The sequence below is a fragment of the Hyperoodon ampullatus genome (assembly GCF_949752795.1).
Source record: "Hyperoodon ampullatus genome assembly, chromosome: 7".
Lineage (NCBI taxonomy): Eukaryota > Metazoa > Chordata > Mammalia > Artiodactyla > Ziphiidae > Hyperoodon > Hyperoodon ampullatus.
The window spans coordinates 6,500,783-6,521,152 of NC_136920.1; the positions used below are offsets into that span (position 1 = coordinate 6,500,783).

At 58.6% G+C, this 20,370-nt stretch overlaps 1 protein-coding gene across 1 annotated transcript; it reads left to right on the forward strand.

Moving 5' to 3' along the window:
* Nucleotides 1-3,023: 3,023 nt before the first annotated feature.
* On the forward strand, nucleotides 3,024-10,309 carry FGF3 (fibroblast growth factor 3; the record flags this gene model as incomplete). The annotated part of the gene is made up of 3 exons (XM_079708243.1): nucleotides 3,024-3,243; nucleotides 5,520-5,623; nucleotides 9,989-10,309. 3 exons carry the CDS (start codon nucleotides 3,024-3,026, stop codon nucleotides 10,307-10,309), a joined length of 645 nt encoding a protein of 214 aa, XP_079564369.1.
* Nucleotides 10,310-20,370: the final 10,061 nt, after the last annotated feature.

Genomic DNA, 20,370 nt, shown 5'->3' on the forward strand with positions numbered 1-20,370 from the left:
GGGGCCAGGGAGATTTTGATGAAGAGGAGCCTCAGCGGGGGGGGAAGCAAAGGCACGGGGCCAGGAGGGAGAGGCCGCAGGTAGTGGGCTGGGGGTGCAGGCAGGTGGGCGAGTGCCCCCCAACACTAGCGGAGGATGGGGCTGCCGCAGGGCCCGGTGCGGGGCAAGGCGGGGTGCGGCGCAGATGGAAGCTTTGGGTTTTAGACACTACCTCTGACTTCAGCCTGGAGGCTACGGCCAGGGCCCAGGGAGCTTAGCTGCCTTGGAGAAATCCCCCTAAGCTGTGGTGAGCCGGGCCCACTGGAAGGGACCTGGGGAAGAGGGGCCAGCTGTCCAAGCTTGTCTGTTCACAGTGCCCTGTTTCACTCTTGGAGGCATCTTGGTTTGCATAATAAACCGTGGCTCCCTATTGATGGGGCCAGATCTGTGCTGACATGGTGGTAGGACCCTTGCAGGGGTACTTCTATTGAGTTTCTCTCACTATATTTGAGGCATTTTATTTATTGGCCTCGCTACGTGGTATGTGGTATCTTAGTTCCCCGACCAGGGATTGAACCCGTGCCCCCGGCAATGGAAGCGTGGAGTCTTAACCACTGCACCGCCAGGGAAGTCCCTATCCGAGGCATTTTATATACGAGAAGGCAGCATCTCAGAGGGGTGATGCCAAATGGCCAGGGTCACAGCGCTAGAAAGCAGCCAAGCCATTCACTCATTTATTCATTCATTCAAGGAATAGGTTCTGAGAGGCTTCTGTGGGCCAGGCACAGTCTAGGAGCTGAGGGTACAACAATGAACAAACCCAGCAGAACCTCCTGCCCTCCTGACCTCTCACCACCCTTGGACCCCTGCTCTGTGGAGCCCCCTCTCCCCACCAGTTCTAGGGTGGAGGCAGACTGGGGTGGGTGCAGGGTGACCCACCATGAGGTTTGAAACTGGTCCCAGGGCACTGTTGGGGCCCCAGGCATGGGGCAGGAAGGAGGCTGCAAACCCAGAGCTTCCCCAATTGGAGTTTTCTGGCTCCTCCCATCTTCCCGAGGTACCTGACCCCCAGAAGCAGAGCAAATGGCGTTTAGGGCACCTACAGCCTTCACTGTGTCTCTCCTGTGTTCTCATTGGAAGTTCAAGTGACCAGCAGCCCCAGGCCAGCCCTGTGGGTACAGCTCCAATGGGGGCCCCTTGGCTCCAACCTCGGGGGCTGCCTGGGGGCTGTCCTCTGTCCCTTGTGAAACAGGCTCCACCATTAAGGGGCTCTAGCAATCAGTGGCCTGGTCTTTAAGTCTAAAGACAGACCCAAGCCAGAAGCCACCTTCTCTGGGACTGGGGTACCGAGTGATGCCTCGCAGCCACTCAGGCACTGAGTGTGCTGGGGAGGGCTCACTGAGGATATGCTGCCCTGTCTGTGTTAGGCCAGGGTGGTGAGACATATCCCAATGGGCTGTGCTACCTCCTGCAGCTCAAGAGAGTCCCTGGTGCCCTCCACACATGCCCCTCCCCTGGGAAGGACCAAGGTTCCAAATCCTGACGTACGTAGAAGGGATGGGAGATGCCAGCCCACCTGGCTCACCCCTGAGCTCCTGGACTGGGAGCCAGGCTGTAGCCTAGACTACTGGACCCTACAGCCCCAACCCCCCCGACCTCGCACGTGCCCTTGCTTGAGCATGGGTGTCAGTATCAGGCTGGCTGCTGGCCAGGGGGCTGCTGGGGCAAAGAGGCTGCGGGAACAAGAGAGAGAGTGGGGATGTGGCTTTTCCCAACACTCCATGCTCAGCCCCCTTTCACTGGGGTCCCTAGGGGAGGGGCCCCCATGCAGTCTCCAGGGGCATCTACACTGCTACTTGGAACCCACCAAGGCCGGGATATCCACCCACCTTTGCCACTTTCCTCCCATCTCCCTTCTCTGTGGCCACCAGGCTTCCCGTGTTTTTCTCTGGGCATCACTCCCCTGCTCTCTTGGTCTGCATCTCTGTTTCTCAGTCTCTCTTTCCTTTCTGTCATACTCTCTCCCGTTCTCTGAGATCTTTCTCCCTGTCTTTCTGTGTCTGTCTCTCTTGCCTTAGGGCTCTCTGACTCTGTGCCCCTTTCTCTGGCTCTCCTGTCCCCCTCCTACCTCCCCAGCCCGCTCTCTGGCCGACCTGCTGTTGGGACAGGACCCTCCAAGCGCAAACCTCACCCTTCCCGATCTGCCCGGTCGGGACGCGCGACGGGATACGGCACCTCCCGACAGGTCCCGCCAAGCCTCGGGCCGCCGAGAACAGCGTCCTGGCTCCAACGGGGAGCCCTGGGCGCAGTCAGAACCTTGGGGTCCCCCACGCGCGCCCGCGCCCAGGGCCCTCCCCTCCGCCGTGCTCTTCAGCCCCCTTCATTATGCGCCGCCTTTAATGGGCGTTTGTCAGCGCGACTTCCCCGCAAGTTGTTTTCGCGGACATCAGTCACCGGCGGCGTCCCCATTGTGCCCTGGGATTGATGGGGGGCGGGAGGGGGTGACAGGGCCTGGGGCGGCCGCCTCGAGGCCTCGGTCTATAATTTTCGGAGGCATAATTGGTCTGAGGGAGGGGGCGGGGGAGGGGCGGGGAAGGGACCTTTCAGAGCCGGGAGGGCGCACGGCGGCGCGGGCCGCGCGGCGGAGCGGAGCCGCGGCTCGACGGCTGGCCGCGGGGGTGGAGTGTGCGCTGGCGGCGCCCGGCCCGAACCCCGCGCCCCGCCGGGCTCCCCACCCTCCCGGCCGCCCGCCCCTCCCGCGCCTCCCGCGCCTCCGCCTGGGGACCACGTCGGCCTTTTGTTGCCCAACCGTCTTTTCTTTCAGCTCTTTGCGCAGCAACGGAAATTTCACCCGATCCTGGGTGAAAATTAAAGGATCTCTCTTTCTCTCTCCCTCCCGCCCCCGCCCCTCCTCTTCGCTCCCCTCCCCCCACCCCGCGGAGCCGGCTCCGAACGCCTCGCCCCGGCTCCGCCGCCGTCCCTTCCATGGGCGCCGCGCTCTGCTGCAGCCGCCGCCGCCGCCGCGGGGCGGGCGCGATGCCGCGATGGGCCTGATCTGGCTTCTGCTGCTCGGCCTGCTGGAGCCCGGCTGGCCGGCCGCGGGCCCCGGGGGGCGGCCGCGGCGCGATGCGGGCGGCCGCGGCGGGGTCTACGAGCACCTCGGCGGGGCGCCCCGGCGCCGCAAGCTCTACTGCGCCACCAAGTACCACCTCCAGCTTCACCCGAGCGGCCGCGTCAACGGCAGCCTGGAGAACAGCGCCTACAGTGAGTGTGCGGCCCCGCGGCGCCGCGCGGGGCATCCCCGGGGAGGAGCGGGGCCCAGGACGGGGTTGGTGCGCGAAGGGTGCCCAGGGACGCAGACCAGCCCTGCTGCCAGAGGGAGGCCGCCGGGGTCCCCGGGCCTCCCTCAGCGTCCGGGAGGAGAGCGAGAGTGGAGCTGGGGTGGGGTGGGGCGCGGGACACGTCCGAAGAGGGCTCGGGGCGGTGGCTGCCCGCTGTCGGGCCGGCTGGCCTGGCCCAGCCTGCCCCCAACCCCGCCCGTTCGTCCGAGGGGGTGCGAGGTAGGCCGCCCGGGGACTCCCTGCTCGGCTGGGTTCGGAGGTCCTGCCAAGTTTGAGCCCTTGGAGTTTTTCGGAGAAAAGGCCCTGGGCAAGGCATTTCTCATCCTCTTTATTATTTTGACGATTTCTCCTCCTGCTGCCCGCCCCGGGGCGCCCCGTCATCCCCGCCGCCCTCGCGGCTCGCGGCCGCCCCGCGCCGCCTCTGCGCGGAGGACACTCGCCCGGACAGAGCGGGGCTCTGGGGAGGCGGCCGCAAGGATAGAGAATCGTGTCCCCAGACCGGAATCCCCAGCCTTCCCGCCTCTACCTTTGGCCGCAGAGAGACAGGCCGGGTGCGCGCCCCGGCCACCGGGTGGGGGGCCGCGGGTTGCGGCTTAGGAGCACGCACGGGCGTCTGCCTGGGTCTGGGGGCGCAGATACACTTTCACCGCGCCCAGCAGCCAGGACCCGCGCCCGGACTGCGCTGGAGCCGGAGTCCCGCGAGGCTCCAGGGTTTGGTTCCGTCGGCCAGGGGACCCGGGCTCATGCTGAGCCCTCCTTGCAGGAGCGCAAGGCCAGGGGAACTCGAAGCAGCTCCGCTCGCTGGGGAGCTGGAGGCCCGAGGCAGGAACTCAGTGGGGAGCGTGGGAGTGTGGCGAGGGTCTCGGGGGTCCTCCGTGCGACCCGCGCTCTGCTCCCTCCCCGGGCGCAGGAAGTGGTGCGGTGGATTCAAGGCGGCGGCCGGAAAACTCTACTTCCTCCAAGAAAGCCGCAGTCGTGCGAGGGCGTCTTCGGCAGACGCCTCCGGAGCCGCGCGGTGGGAGCCAAATGTTGCCAGGACGTCCTTGCGCTCAGGACGGGGTTACGGGAGCGCCTGCGCTCGCCTAGTAGCGATACCTCGTTTCTCTCCAAATCCAGCCTTCCCCTTGAGGCATCCAAGGCGGGCAGCCCATAGGCTGAGGGAGGCGGGCGCGCGCCTGCAGCCGCCCCTGTCCCGCATCCAGATGCGCGCTTCTCTGGTTTTCGGGCCGGTGCCGCGGAATCCGCCCAGCCTGCGTCCCGGGGACGCGAGAGGCCCTCATCCTGCACCCCCGTACGCTCCGCACAAGCCTCCGGCGGCCCGCGTCTGGGCCCTAGGATGGCTGACGTGTTCGGGGCCAGACGCACTGCCAGAGATGCGCCCCCTGGAGAGGGCACCGGCTGTTGCCCCAGCCGCCCTTCCTCGGAGCCATTCTCGGGGGACAATGGCCCCACCTGGGGCTTCGTTGCAGGCCCCCGGAAAAAAGTGCTTTCGGGTCCAAAAGGGAGGCGTTGGGGGAGATTTCACCTTTCTTACACTCAGTGGAGAGCGGTGAGCGCAGGTGGCTTCCCTTTGTGAGCTCCGGGGTCTAATCCGGCCTCCTGCCAGCATCCTGTAACCTGCATACAGGCCCGAGACAATGATCTCACGCCCACGTGCATTGCCAGCGGGTTTGGGTGGCACCCAAAATGCACCAGTGGATTCCATTATCAACTCACCTCAGCAAGGGCCCAGCTCCCTCTCCGGGGCCTCTCCTGGCACCCCAGTGCTGCCCGTGAGCAGGGGCGTCCAGACCCCGCCATCTGCAGCAGGGCTTTGAATCCCAGTTCAAACACCTGTGCGCGGCCTTGGGCAAGTCACACAGCCCCGCAGTCTCAGCTTGCTTGTCTGGCCCATCATGAAACTAGCTCACCGAGTAGCGGGAGAGGCTCCAAGGGGCTCCATGTCCTGCAGAGAGTCAGCATGGAGAAATACTAGTTTTATTATTTCCCTCCCAGGTTTGAATTCTTCTCCTGCACCTCGCACCCAGGCGTTTCTCCCTCCCCTGAACTTCCAAAGTCACCCCCTTTGGGCGTGTGCTGCCCTCACCTCTCCCTCCCGGAGCTGGGCTTGGCTTTGGGCAGGGCCATCAGGGGCTCAGCCCTCACCTCTGGGCTCTGTGGGAGGTGGAGGGAGTGATGGGCCTTCCTGACTCTTCCCAGGTATCCTGGAGATAACAGCGGTGGAGGTGGGCATTGTGGCCATCAAGGGGCTCTTCTCCGGGCGGTACTTGGCCATGAACAAGAAGGGACGGCTCTATGCTTCGGTGAGTCCAATTGTTCATGTGGTGAGGGTGGGCACAGATGGAGCAGCCATCTCCCTTGAGCATCACATCAGAGGACATAAGGGGACATGGGCAGTAGAATGCTTTGTCCGGGGATATGCAGGACCGAGCTGGGACCAGAACCCCAGGTCCCGTGGCCCCTCAACCAATGCTCTTATGGCTGCTTCTGTTTAGAGGCAGCTCTTGGCTGGGGGGTAGACACGTCCTATGTTCTCCAGTGCTGTCTGGTTAGAAAATGTTCCTCCAGCCATTCTGTGGTCACCTTCAAGGTAGCTGAGGGTAGGGGAGAGATTGTCCCCCAAATTTCTACCAAGATAAATGGACTCTAGCAGGCCTTGGGATGAAGCAGGGATGTGCGTTGGGCAAAAGCTCTTCTGTGGGGCTTCCGTGGTGGCGCAGTGGTTGAGAGTCCACCTGCCGATGCAGGTGACGCGGGTTCGTGCCCCGGTCCGGGAAGATCCCACATGCCGCGGAGCGGCTGGGCCCCTGAGCCATGGCCTCGGAGCCTGCGCGTCCGGAGCCTGTGGGCTCCCCCAGAGCTCTCCTGGGGGTGAGGAGGGGAGGAAGCAGGGCACGGCACAGCCAGGTCTTCCCAAGGGTGGAAAGGCAAGAGCTGTGAGTTCATGAAAGGGAACCAAGAGGAAGGGAGACAGGACCCAGGTCCCAGACACACGGTTTTGGAGCCCAGTCCATGCACCGCCTGGGTCTCTGCAACAAAAAGTGTCCTGTAACTCTGTGGCCATTGGCAGTGTCCCTCCCCCAAGGGCGGGGAATACATGGAGTAAAATACATGTACTGGGAAATTTGCTGCCTGCAACTCGTCATTACATGCAATTTGGCTGATATTCCCTGAGCAATGAGAGGTTTTCCATCCACACATCACCTAGACGAAGCAGCCGAGGACCATCTCCCTGCAATTACCTTTCTCCATTCAGTCGTGTTTGCAGGGGAAACACACCAACATTTCCCAGCCCCTCTGAAGTCAGGCAAAGTGCGATCAAGAATTGCAGGGGAATCCTCCTTGAAGCAGATTATTTCATCACAGATTTTTCACGGCTTTGCTAAAGGAAATGCAGAAGTTGGAATGTACTCATTTGTTTTCTCTGACCCCGAGGCCCCTTGACAGAAGCTGTGTCTGAGAGGAGGGACCCTTGGATGCCCAGCCTTTTCTGAATGTGCTTCTAGAGTCTGCAAACACCACTCGTGGTTTATAAGGACACGCCCTTAGACTGGGGTCTGGTCTGACTTTTCTTGAGGTGGACGGTGGCTCTCTAGACCCCTCGGGCCCTGCGGCCCTGGTGTCAAGTGAGCAGAACTGACTTTCTCTTCCCTGAAATGGTCTCAGACCGCCCACAGTTGCTCCCATCCCTTATGGAGAGGGCACACCTTGCTGGCCTGCAGTCCTTGTGCAGGTCTTACGGACCAGAGAGGGCCTTTGTTCACGCTGGGAAAGTTCACAGAGTGGGGCAGGTAGGGCTGAATCAGGAGGGAAGCTTCAGGTCTCTGCCGTCTCTTCCATGGAAGACCCAGGCCCAGGGCTTTGGGGGTCTGAACAAGGCATGCCCTGGGGGATCCCAGTGGGTCAGAACCTCCCTGTGGCTTCTGTCCCTGAGAGCTGATGGCAGTGGCAGAGAAGAGGTTCTTGGGCCCACCCGGGATAGCCAGGAGGTCTAGCTGGATGGGGTGGGACTTTTCAGAGCACCTGGACGGGAAGACCTCACCGCTTTGCAGATAACCTGGGAGGTGAGGCAGCCTGGGTGCCATCCCTGCCACCTGCCCTCCCGTCCCCATCCTGCCACCACCAATCTGCCTGCAAGCGCTACTCCCACTGCCCTGCCTCTTGGCTGTCTGAGGTCCCTGGTCTTTGCCATCACCCTGCTTCCCACCCTTCCAGACTAGCTCATGCACTCTGTGAGTCAGTGGCCCTTGCACCCTCACAGCCCCCAATTCCAGCCCTGATCTCCCTTCTGAGTTATAGGTGCCCCCGAAATGTCCTGACAGCAGAGGACAGAGACCACCCTGGCAGAGGGCAGCGTGCCCCCAACAGAACCCAGCAACTCCCCCGACTCCTCTGCCATAATTGTCACCCCACCGGCCACTCACTCAAGCCCAAGGTCAGCTAGGAGTCCTGGTGGGCACCTCCTTCTCAGCCCCACATTCAGTCCATCTCCAAGTCCTCGAATATACTTCCTGAATCTCTCTCTTCAATTTCTGCCTCCCTCTTCCTTATTCCTGTGGCCAGTGCCCCTATAACTCAGGCCCTCATCATTTCCCAGCTGGACCATCACAACAGCCTTGGGACCCAGCTACTGGACACCAGGGTCTCCCTCTTCCAGTCCACCCTCCCTCCCTTCCCCATCCATCCATCCAACCATCCACCTCTCCTTCCTTCCATCCATCAGCATCCATCCACCCGTCCATCCATCCACTTACCCTTCCATCCATCCATCCATTCATCCATCCATCCATCTGGTATTCATTCCTTCATTCCTCACCGTCCTAGGCACTTACCATATGTCATACTCTATGCTAGGTACCTGCTCAGGGATCTTCCTAAAATGAAAATCCACTCATGTGATGGCCTCTGGGAACTCCCCATTACCCACAGATTATCACCCGGATTCCTCAGCTCAGCTCACGGAGGAACCACCCAGGGCACCTCCTGCCCCCATGTCCCACCATCACTGCACAGCTCGTGCCCCCACTCCAGGCTCTGGACCCCTTTGGCCCTCCAGGGCAAGCACTGCCGCTCGCCACCCGCTGCCCACGCCTTTGCCTGTACTCTCACTGCCTGCAGTGTCCCTGCTCCCAAATGCCCACCAGAAAATGCCCTCCCCTCCAAGTGTCACCCCACTGGGAAGGTATCTGGCCACTCTGTGCACCCCTGCCTGGTCCCTGCCTCCGCCCTGCCCGGCCGGCTCTCCTGGAACAGCTCCAGGTGCTGGCAAGGCTGAGGCCCAGCTGGAAGAGCAGCACCCCCCGGGGGGCGGAGTCTGACAGCAACAAATAGAATTAGAGCTGGTGGAGCCCAGGGCTGGGGGACTCTGGGGGCGGCACGTGTGGAGCAGAGTCTGAGGTGGGACCGCAGGGATGGGACTGGCATTGGGAAATGTTGTCACGGTGAGTCTGTGATGCCTTTTTCCAGGTGATCTTAGACCCCCCCCCCAAAGCCAGGAGCCCCTACAAGATGCAAACAAATGCCCTGCCCCCGAGGACCCCTCCATAGGACCTGAGCCCCTTACCCTTTGAGGCTCACAGGACTGTACCCCTCTGGTGGCCCCCCAAGTGTCCCAGCAAAGAGCAAGCCCGTCAGGCCCCCTGGGCGATGGGCCTCAGCCCTGGAGGACGTACCTTCTCCAGGACAGAGGGGCCTGGGAGGAGAGTTGGTTCGGCGGCTGAGTTTTTCACGGAAACTCAATGCGGTGGGGGGGGGGGGTGGAGGGGTGGAGGATAAGATGCTAATGCAGCGTGCCCGGCATGGGGGTGGGGCCGGTCTGCCCTGAGCCCACCCACCCCAGAGGGCAGGGCATCAGACCCCTCTGTGATCTGGGGCCTGGCACCACCCCTGGGCCTCAGTTTCCCCATCTGTAAAGTCTGGAAGTTCGTCTCGGGCAATGGAGTCCGTACTCAGACCCAAGGAGCTCTGGGCATCCACCGAGGGTCTGGAGAGCAGAGAGGAAGGGTTGGAGTTATGGGGGAGGCACCACCCCTCCGCTTCAACCAAAGCTCTCCGGCCTTATCTCTGGGCTCCCGTGTCATTGGGAAGAGGTGTTCGGTGCTTAACATCTTGCTTCCTGAGGTCTTTTGGGGTCCCAAGCTGCCCAGTGCGTGGAGCTGGCCCCGAACAGCCTGTGACCCCTGAGAATGGAGCTGCAGGCCGCTGGGCCACCCGCGCTCAGTAGCTGCTCCCCTCCCCCTCTGCAGATGGGCACAGGCCCCGAGGGTCTCCTGCCCCGCGGTCAGTCCCAGGAGGGAAGGCCAGTCTTTCTGTGCAGCTTTCCCTGTGCCCCCAGCCCTGCCCTTTGAAACAGCGCAGGGAGGGAAGCACTTTGGGGGATGGCCCTTGGCATGCGCGTCCATCCACGGCTGAGCTGGCATAAGGCATACCCGCCCCTCCTCTAGCCCCTGACTGGAGAGACCCCACAGCCACCTGCGGGGACACTGGTGAAAGCTCCTTACATTCTGGGTTTGCACCTTTGTCCTTCCAGACACCCGCCTCCAGGAGGGCAGGGACCCGCCTTCCCCACCCTGCCCCAGACTGGCACAGACCCCTGCTAAGGGCATCCCTCCCTGCCCACATCCTTGTGGCCTCTGTGCCGCTGACCTTGGCCCCTGCCCGCCCCACAGGAGAGCTACAACGCCGAGTGCGAATTCGTGGAGCGCATCCACGAGCTGGGCTACAACACGTACGCCTCCCGGCTCTACCGCACGGTGCCCGGCGGGCGTGGGGCCCAGCGCCAGCCCAGCGCCGAGAGACTGTGGTACGTGTCTGTGAATGGCAAGGGCCGGCCCCGCAGGGGCTTCAAGACGCGCCGCACACAGAAGTCCTCGCTGTTCCTGCCTCGGGTGCTGGACCACAAGGACCACGAGATGGTGAGGCTGCTCCAGGGTGCGGCCGGGCTCCGCGGCAGCCAGTCCAGGCCTCCAGGCAGGGCCACCCAGCCCTGACGGCAGCGGCGGCGGCGACAGCGGAGGAGGCTGCGGGTCCGGGGGCGCCGAGCTTAGCCCCGGCCTGGGGAGCGGAGGCTTTGAGCATCCCTGCCCCACGGCTGGGCTCCGAGCTCAGGCCGCCTGGTTGGAGGGTGCAGACCAGCCGACAGACACCTAGTGTCCACGGTCAAAGCTGACCCAGTGTGTGCAGGGATCCGTCTCAGACTCTCCTCTGGCCTGCCCCTGGCTGCATCAGAGCTGGCTGCTGCTTCCAGGGCCCAAAGAACACGTTCCCAACTCTGCCTGCTTCTCTCAGACAAGGGTCACGTCGGAGGTAGTGTCCCCGCGTCGTGGCTCGGAGGGGGCCACTTTAAACCGGGACACCTGTGGGTTTACGTCGGCCAGGAGGACCCCAACCACCCACGTCAGGCCGACCGAGGCATCTCCCTGCAGGGCAGCCGTGGGACAATGGGGGCGAGGGATGTGTGTGATCAAAACATTAAAGTATTTTATTCTACTTTGTTATTTAACAGATAATGATGCAGCCTGAGGAAACGCTTGCAGTTTTTACTTGCACATATTTGCTTATGATGATGGCAGAGTCCATGCCAAATCGATGTTTTCAGATGTAAGATTGTATTCTGAGAAACTGGGAGAAAGATGCATTTTAATCCCCTGGGTATGAAAGGCAGTATTGTTTTGAAACTGATAGACGGTTTGTGTGGATGGAAAGAAGAAGCTAATGCGCGTGTGTGTGTGTCTGTGTGTGTGTGTGTGTGTGTGTGTGTGTGTGTGTGAATTCCCCTGGGTGCTTGCGTGTGTGTGGATGCGTTCCTGTGCCTGTGTGTGTGTGTGTATGAGTGTATGCATGTATGTGTGTTTGTGTGTTCATGTGTTCCTGGTTGTGCATAGATGTGCACATGTGTGGAGAAAGAGAAAGAGAGAGATCTACTTTGTTTAGAAATCCCCAAAACTCCGTCTCTCCTGAAGCTGTGTGCTTCTCCGTGGACTATTTTGAGCACTTGGGCTGCAGGCCAGGTATGGCCATCCCCCATCTCCTTCATCCTCGCAACCTACCACCAGGGCCTTGAGCATTCCTGCCTTTGCCTAAGAAGTCGAGGCTCAGAGAGGTGATGCGATTTGCTGGAGTCCGCGGCCAGTAGGTGGCCCGACTAGCTGCCATCCCTGCCCGCCCCCCAACACCTTGCTTCCCCAACAGTGCTGGTGGGCGGGGGTCGCCTGGGGCAGGCCCAGGTGAGAGCCAAATGGCGTGGATAGTGCATTCACTCTTCCTGGACCCTAAAGGGGGCAGCCCTCCCTGACGGCCGGGGCTCAGGTGAGGGGTATGGCCTGAGCCTGTGCCCACAGAGGACCTCGACACTGCTCCCCTGCTGGGGTCACCCACACGAGCCAAACACACAGGAAGGCCGGCTCAGCACTGACACCTGTGCAACATGTGAAAATCCTGGCAAAGAGCTGCTGGGCATAAAGACAAGGATGCTGCTCCCCACCACCGCCCCCTCGGCAAGTCAGATTCCGAGGAATTGTCCCCCCACCTCACCTGCAGGAATGAACATTCACAGCTACAATCATGAGTTCATGCTGGGCTGTCACCCTTGAGTTTTGTCATTTATCTAGAATAAGATGCAGAAGGTGCTACCTTTGCTCCCATTTTGCAGATGAGGAAACTGAGGCTCAGCAGGTGAACTGGTCCCCGCGCGTCCTTAGGAGGATGCAGTGGCATCCACCCCAGCACTCATTGCTACACCATTAACCGACAGGCCCTCAACAAGGCAGAGGGAGACATTTGGGGTCTTGGTTAATATGGAAAACGAGTTAGACAAGAGAACGTGTGTTTTCCGTAGTTGACAGGCTGTGCTTGGGTCAGTCCGGAGCCCTCTGCAGGCCAAGCAGCTTCATTTCGGGTGTGGGTCAGGAGAGAGTTACGTGTTGAATCACCCCCCACCCCCAAAATTCATATGCTGAAGTCCTGCCTAGTACCTAATCGATGCCTCAGAACGGGGTCTTATTTGGAAATAGGGTTGTTGCAGATGTAGCCAAGTTAGGATGAGGCCGTGCTGGAGCTGGGTGTGCCCTGCTCTGTGTCCCTGTAAGAAGGGAAATATGAGGGCAGACTTGAGCACAAGGTCAACGCCGTGTGAAGATGAGGGCAGAGATTGGGGTGATGCTTCCACCACCGAGGAACGGCAAAGATCGCTGCAGATCTCACCAGAAGTTAGGGAAGAGGCCTGGACCAGATTCCCCGCCACACAACACTCAGAAAGGGCGCACCCTGCCCACACCCTGACCTTGGACTTCCAGCCCCCAGAACTGGGAGACAATAAATTTCTGTTGTTTATGCCACCAGCTCTGTGGTACTTTGTTACAGCCGCCTGAGCAAACTCATACAGGGGACAAGGTGCCCAGCTGCCTATCCGCTCAGGTGACCCCCCCAAAGGGAGAGGGACCCTGCTTTTATTGAATGAGGAGAAAGCAGGGTAGGCCCCCAAGCTTAACCTGTGGTGTCCGCCAAGCGGCCAACACCAGGCCCATCTAACACAGGCTTTGGGGGGCCTTGGGGTGCTCAGGATGGGGCCTCGGAGGATTTCCAAAGAGGAGCCTTCACAAGTGGTCCCATCCCTTTCTGTTCTTGAATGTCAGACACTCCCCTGAAACCAGCTTTTTGTTTCTTAAGCAATACAAATGAACCCCAAAGGGAAAAAGCATTTCGTGTCAGTTTACAAGCACTTAAGTAAATATAGTGGGACCCAGGCTCCGGCCCCCAAGTCACTAAGAGCTGCTGCGTCCCTGGGACTTTGGGCGGACGGCCTTGTACCTGAGAGCGCTTTGGCAGGTTGGGGGAGGGGGCTCACCCATGTGGCAATGCCACAGCTACGCCCGTCTCACGGAAGGGAACACTGAAGTGTGACTTGCCCGATGCTGGGAGGGAGGCTGAGGGCTGGCCAGGTGTGGTCCCCACGGAGTGGGTGTCTACCAGCTGCCAGGGCTCCTGGACCCAAGTCGGGCTCATGGGAAAGGTTGCTTTGTCTCTGCCCTTCTCCTCTCTGCCTCCCCTCCTGCCTCACCTGGCCCCCAGGAGGCCCCAGGGGCCCTGCCAGGGGAGACACTGCTTCCCCCCACCCAGGGAGCGAGGCCCACCCACCCCAGAGCCACCGGCCGCCCTGGCTTCCCTCTGTCCGGTTGGCATGTTTGCAGGACACCGAAGCTGGTAGGGGTCTGCCCTGGGCGACCCTCTGGCCAGGCACCCCCAAGGGACGTCTTTGGCCATACCCAGCATTTTATTCCTCCTCCCATCTCCTTCCACTGAGGAGGCCCCGGACCCTCCAAGCCCACCTTCTGGTCCTGTGTTAATTGCTGCCTTCTCTCCTTCATGAGACATCAAGTCCCCAAAGGGACCTCATGGGGGAGGGGCTGGGGGCTGCGTGCAGGAGGGGATGGGAGCAGGCAAGGTCCCCGGAAACAGAAATCAGGACGAGGGTGCAGCCCGGTGAGCCCAGCACCCTGGATTCTCCTGCTTATGCCTGGAGCGGCAGAGGCTGCAGACCGGGTCCCTGAGCTCCGAGACGTGATGCCACCTGAGCCAGGACAGGGCGTCCCAGAGGCTCCAGGAACAACAGCCTCACTCCCTCCCCCACACCTGCCCAGCCAACAGGGAAAGAGCTGGGCCAGGGGGAGAGACTGGAGGGCATGGGGCACGTCTGGGGTCCTCAGGGGTCTCTGGGCCTTTGGGTCAGAACCTGCACGAGTGGGAACCTAAAATGGGGCAGATGCTGTGGAAGACAGGACAGCAGTTCCTTGAAAAGTGAAGCACAGAATAAGCATGTGGTCCAGCAGCCCCACCTCTGGGTACAGGCTCAAACGGAGCAAAAGCAGGACTCCGATGGGTATTTGCTCACCCTAGTGCATGGCAGGGTGAATCACAATTATCAGAAGGTGTCTGTGGAAGGACGAATGAATGAGCAAAATGTCATCCATCTGTACAACGGAATATTACTCAGCCTTGAAGAAGATGGAAATTGACACAGGCTACAATGTGGATGAGCCTGGAGGACATCATGCTCAGAGAAAGAAGCCAGACACAAAGGGACAAATCCTGCATGATGCCATTTACTGAAGTCCCTAGTGTAGTTAAATGCATAGACACAGGAAGTAGGATGGTGGGGGCCAGGGGCTGGGGGAGGGGGAGGGCGAGTTAGCGGTTCATGGGGACAGAGACTCGATCTGGGATGATGAAAAAGTACTGAAAACAGATAGTGATGATGGTGACACAAGCTCGTGAATGTGCGCCACAAAACCGTATGCTTAAAAGTGGGTAAAATGGCTCTTGGCCTTAGAGCCGCCTTCTGAGAAACGTCCGTGCCATAAGAGTGAAGTGGGGGAAGAAGTGAATGCACAGGCTGAAGTGCAAAATAAAAAGATGAGTCAGAGGTCCAAGTAAACTTGTTCACCCGTGGAAGCCACAGGAGCAGAAACACGGGACGCCAGAGGCCAAGAACACTCATACAAATTGTTGGACTGCATGCCCACTGTCTAGAACTTGTCTCAGTGGATCTAGAACATCTATGGCCATTCTGATCACCTCAACCACCTTTGAGAGACCCACCTTGCTTGTATCAAAATGGTCCCTTGGGGTCCTTTGCCCTGAACCTGTGACATTCTGGACTAGTTCTGTTCTCAGTTGTGGCTGAATGTAAAATGTGTACAATAAATCATCTCTTTTGCTGTCTTAGCTGAAGAAAAAGAAAAGTGGATAAAATGGTAAAAGAACATCAGAAGTAGTTGCAGCACCTTGATTGCAGGACCCGTGGTATTGGCCTTACTGTCCTCTCTACCAAAAGTCAGGAAGAGCATCAGAGGCATTCAATAAACAGTGCTGAATAAATTGGGAAAAAAAAGAATCTTTAGGCTGTGGCCAGTCGGTCACCCCTGCCTGCACAGAGCTGATGGGAGAGGCCGCCACTGGCCTTGGGGGCTGTGAGCCGCTCTGCTTGCCCAGGCCTTGTCCACCCGCTGCCTGCGTGAAGCCAACAGACCAGGGACCCACTGCTGGCCCCTGAGCCCCGGCCCTGGACGGCCCTGTTGTCCCTCTCCGCCTCTAATGGGCAAGGCAGGACGGGCCCTGGGTAACCAAGCTTCAGCTGCTGGGAGCAGGCCTTTGAACCCCACGGCGGGTTCAAAGGGGGTTGAAGGACTCTGAAAGGTGAAGAAGCGGGTCTATAATTAGCGCCCACCCATTGGAGGGCGACCCTGCCTGGGCCACATTCCAGGGAGAGCCAGATATAGCCCTGGAGCTGACCCCCCAGCCCCTCTCAGCTGCAATAGCTGGAATGCCCGGGCGGCCACACTTGTGCCTGAATGCCCGGGTCGGGCGGCACGTCCATCCCTTGGAATGGGATTTGGGAGACGGGCTACTGAGTGGGGAGAGAGGGAGCACAGGTGTTGGGTTCAGACGCACCAATTCAAACACGGCCTCGGCCACTTCTGTTGTCTCATGATTGGCTGTGGGAGCCCAGGATCTGCTCTGTCTCCCCATTCCAGCCTCGATCTCCTCATCTGTCAAATGGGCTCCCACAGTGATCGTCCAGATCCACTGAGGAGACACAAATGGTGACTGGTCTCTATAAATAGCTGCACAGCCATGAGCGGGTGGAGGAGAAGGCCAGGCATGGAGCTTTCCAGCAAGATCTGGGAGACCCACCAAGAACGGAGCGAGCCTCCCCAAGGTCCCTGCTATGCGGTGCTCTCCTCTGACGGGCTCAAAGGTGAGGAGTGGAGGGAAGGTTTCGTGGGGCAACACACAGTGAGTGTTGATGGCAATGCGGGAATTCCTGGGAAACTCTATGCCTTGGGCAGGCTATTCATCCACCCAGCCATCCATCTCTCCAAACATCCATCCATCAATCCATCCATCCATCCATCCATCCATCCATCCATCCATACATACATACATACATTCGTCCATTCGCACATCCATCCATCCATTTATCTACCCATCCATCCATCCATCCACCATCCATCCATTGAGCATACACCAACCAAATGCCAGACCCTTTGCTAAGCAGAGCAGCGACACAGGTAAAACAGCCTAACCTTGTCCAGCAGGAGCTTGCAGCCTTGTGGGGGACAGAGCCACCTCTCTAAAGTAGTGGGTTAGGAGCAGTGACCTGGAGAAATTCAGGAAAACTAGAGCAGCTCCAGTCAGGACAACGGGACACCATCATTCAGAACCCCTTTCTCGAGAGCCAGTGCCTTGTGACCAACCAGCCACCAGCTAGGTGATAACCTGACAACATCCCCATCCCCCTTGGGAGCCACCCTGGTACAGGGAAAGGTCAAGACTGGGCTGGGGGCATGGAGGTGGGAGATAGGGCAGAAGAACTGGCTTCATGGCACGAGGGCTGTTTAGGACCTTAGGCCTTGGAGTTGGGCCAACCTGGGTCTCCATCGAGGCCCACCCAGTCTTGAAACCCCATTCATAGGCTGTGGAGCCGGGTAAGGTGCTCTACCCTGTCCAAGCCTCAGTCTCCTCCTCTGTGAAATGGGGACAATAATGACACCAATGTCACAGGGCTGTCTTGAAGATTCAGTACAGCTTAGGAGTGGAGGCTGGTGCCTGGCACACAGGTGGCAGGGCTCTTATGTCAGCTGTGATGTCACCACCTGGCTGTGGTGTGGGTCGGAGACCGTCGTGGTGAGTATGATTAAAATCTCCCCCTCACTGAGCACTGACTCAAGGCCAGCCCGGTCCAAGCAATTCACCTGTTTTCCAAACTCCCTCCATCTAATGACTCAGGTTGTCTGCAAGCAACCCTAGGGGACAAGGGTTGTGTCTCCACCCGTCGGTGAGGAAACTGACACTCAGGGTGGATGCAGAACGAGGGCAAGATGGCAAGGCTGGACGGATGGGACTTGGGGTTCCTGCCAGACAGAAGGCTCCAGAGCGTGCCCCTTCCCCCACAGAGAACTACTTGCCAGGCACACCTCCCAGTTCTCCAAGGAGGATGGGGCCATCCCTGGAGCCCCTGGGGAATGCTGGCTGAATACGTGAAGGGAAGGAGACAGTCAGGGGAAACCTGCCCTACCCCATTTGATTCTTAGGTCTGGGTTCCTTTTTCTTTACAAGACATTCCTCCTTGACCTCCTGTCTCCATGAATCTTCCCACGCAAGCTCAAATTCTTGTCTCAGGAGAGCAGACTGAACCTCGAAGCATGCAGCAAGCATTAATGGTTTTTTTCAAACGGGTCATCTCTTCACCAGGATGCTCTTCTAGCCTCTGCCTGCCTCCCACTTCCTCTGTTCTTTCTCCCTTTCCTAACTCCAGACCCACTGCTGGTCTGTACCAGGCTCTTCCCCACCACAGGACCTTTGCACATGCTGCCATCTGGGACTATTCTTCTCTCCGCTCTTCACCTCACTGGTTCCTTGATGTTCACTTCTCAGGGTGTCACCTTCTCAGAGAGACCTTCTGTGACTATTCTACCCAAAATCGGGGTCCCCTCTTACTTTTTCTCACAGTGACTTGTTATTTTCGTTCAGAGAACCAGACGCAATCTGTACGTAATTGTATACTCACTGCTGGCCTCCCACCTATCACCCACCTGAGGGGTGAGGCACTTGGCCTATTTATCCGCCAACACAGAGACAGTCACTCCCTGAACTTCTGGCCCACTCTCCTCAGACAGAGAAACCCAAGGGCTTGTGATAGGAAGCCCTGGGGTCCAAGTGCATAGGACAGTGAGGGCCAAGTGGATATGGACGGAACACCAACAGCATCTGCTACATCCTGTCATCACTTCTGCAGATGAGAAAACTGAGGCTCAGAGAGAGTAAGCAATTTCCTTGAGGTCACACAGCCAGTGAAAAGCAGGTCTGGGCTGGTCCCAAGGTCTCTTGGGCCCCAGTGCTTGTACTACTACCCCGCATGGTCCCCAAGGACAGGCAGGACATCAAGGGGTGGGCACAATGGTGCAACCGCTATGGAAAACAGTAGGGCCATTCTTTACAATGTTAACACAGAGTTACCTATAACCCAGCAATTCCACTCCTAGGTAGGTACCCAAAGGAATTGAAAACATATGCCCACTTGAAAGCCTGCCCACACAGGAGTCAAAGAATGGAAATAACCCAAATGTCCAGCTGAGGAGTGGAGAAACAAAATCCTGTAGTCATACAATGAAATAGTATTTGGCCATAAAAAGGAATGATGTTCTGGTAAATACTACAGCGTGAATGAAGCCTGAAGACATTATGCTAAGCAAAGGAAGCGAGACACAAAAGGCCACATACTTATGATTCCGTTTATATGAAAAGTCCAGAATTGGCAAATCCATAGAGACAGAAAGTAGATTGTTGGTTGCCAGGGGCTGGAGGGACACTGATGATGGGTATGGGGGTTTCTTTTTGGGAGTGATGAGAATGTTTTAACACTGACGTGGTGATGGCCGCACAACACAATACAAGCCCATTGACACCTCAAATGGGTGAATCAATAAATCAGGGGCTTCCCTGGTGGCGCAGTGGTTGAGAGTCCGCCTGCCGATGCAGGGGACACGGGTTCGTGCCCCGGTCCAGGAGGATCCCACAGCCATGGCCGCTGAGCCTGCGCGTCCGGAGCCTGTGCTCCGCAATGGGAGAGGCCCCAACAGTGAGAGGCCCGCGTACCGCAAATAAATAAATAAATAAATAAATAAATAAATAAATAAATAAATAAATAAATAAGTTTGATCGTCACAGCCAGGGGCTGCAAGTCCTTCTAGGAGAGTGGGGCTGATCGCGCCCTCCTATGCTTTGGCAGCAAGTGGGGACTGGGTTGTCCCAAGTGGTCTTGGAGGGCACCCCTGTCTGTAGTACCACTGCCCACCAGCAGGTGGCAGTGACCTCAGAGACAAGCCCTAGGTGGGCCCAGCTGACTGAGGACCACAGGGTCTGCCCAAGCCTGGTGGGCGAAGGTGGTGCCTCTGCTTGGTGACGTGCCCGCAGCACCTGCTGGGTCACACCCTGGGTCAGGCAGTCGGGAAGGAGTCGGTCATCAGTTCAGGACTGACAGGACCTGGGAGAACTGGACTATGCCAGGCCATCCCAACCTGCCCGCCTAGGATGATGCTTGGAGGGCAAAGGGCCCCTTCCCCAGCCACAAAGCAAGGAGCAGGCAGTGGACGTGGGTTCTGGGTAAGGTATGCAGCAGGCGCCTACTATTGCTGACTGGACGGGAGACAGAGAGCTGCTCCCCCTGCCGAGAAGGTGTTTACCTGTACAAAATGCTGATGGTGATGGTGATGACAAACGTGAGGGGTGGGAGGAGGAAGAGGAAGAAGAGAAGAGCATATCGGGCACCTCCCACATCACTTTGATCTGAATTTTGGCTCTGAGTTGGGTTCTAATTCTCTCCATGTGATAGGTGAGGAGCCAAGACTCAGAGAAGGAAGGCTACTTGCCTAAGGTCACACAGCTTCACAGCTTCCAAGGGTTGGCGCCTGCATTCAAACCCAGCCACCTGGTTCCAGAACCTCGCTTGGGCTCAGGTGGTCTTTAAAAGGGCCTCGATTTCAGATTTTTGTCTTAGGGTCCTTGATTAAACCAGTGGTTCTCAAAATGTGGTATCCTGACCTGGGATTTGGCTGGAAATGCATTCCCAGGGGAAGCACCCAGCAGTCTGTGTTAACCAGCCCTCCAGGTGATGTGCTAGCGTTTGGGAACACTTGAGTTAGAGGGACATCTCCATGGGTTGCTCACATGTATTAACTTAGCATATAAAATACTGCTATGAGCTGGGTGCTTTCCACCCATCACCACACTGAATTGTCCCAGTCACTCTGCAAGGCTGGTGGTTATGATCCCCATTTTACAGGTGGAGAAACTGAGGCTCAGGGGTAAAGCCCCAAGTCCCTAGTGGTGAGGCATGGGTCTGAGAGTTTAGACAAAGCTGGGTCTGAGAGGTTGCTGTGCCTGCTGCCCTTTGGACACACGATGGCCCTGGGGTACGTGGCTGCCCCCCGCTATTATGCATACTCTCTCTCTCTCTGTGGGCTAGAGGGCAGGTGGAGAGCTGGGGAAAAAG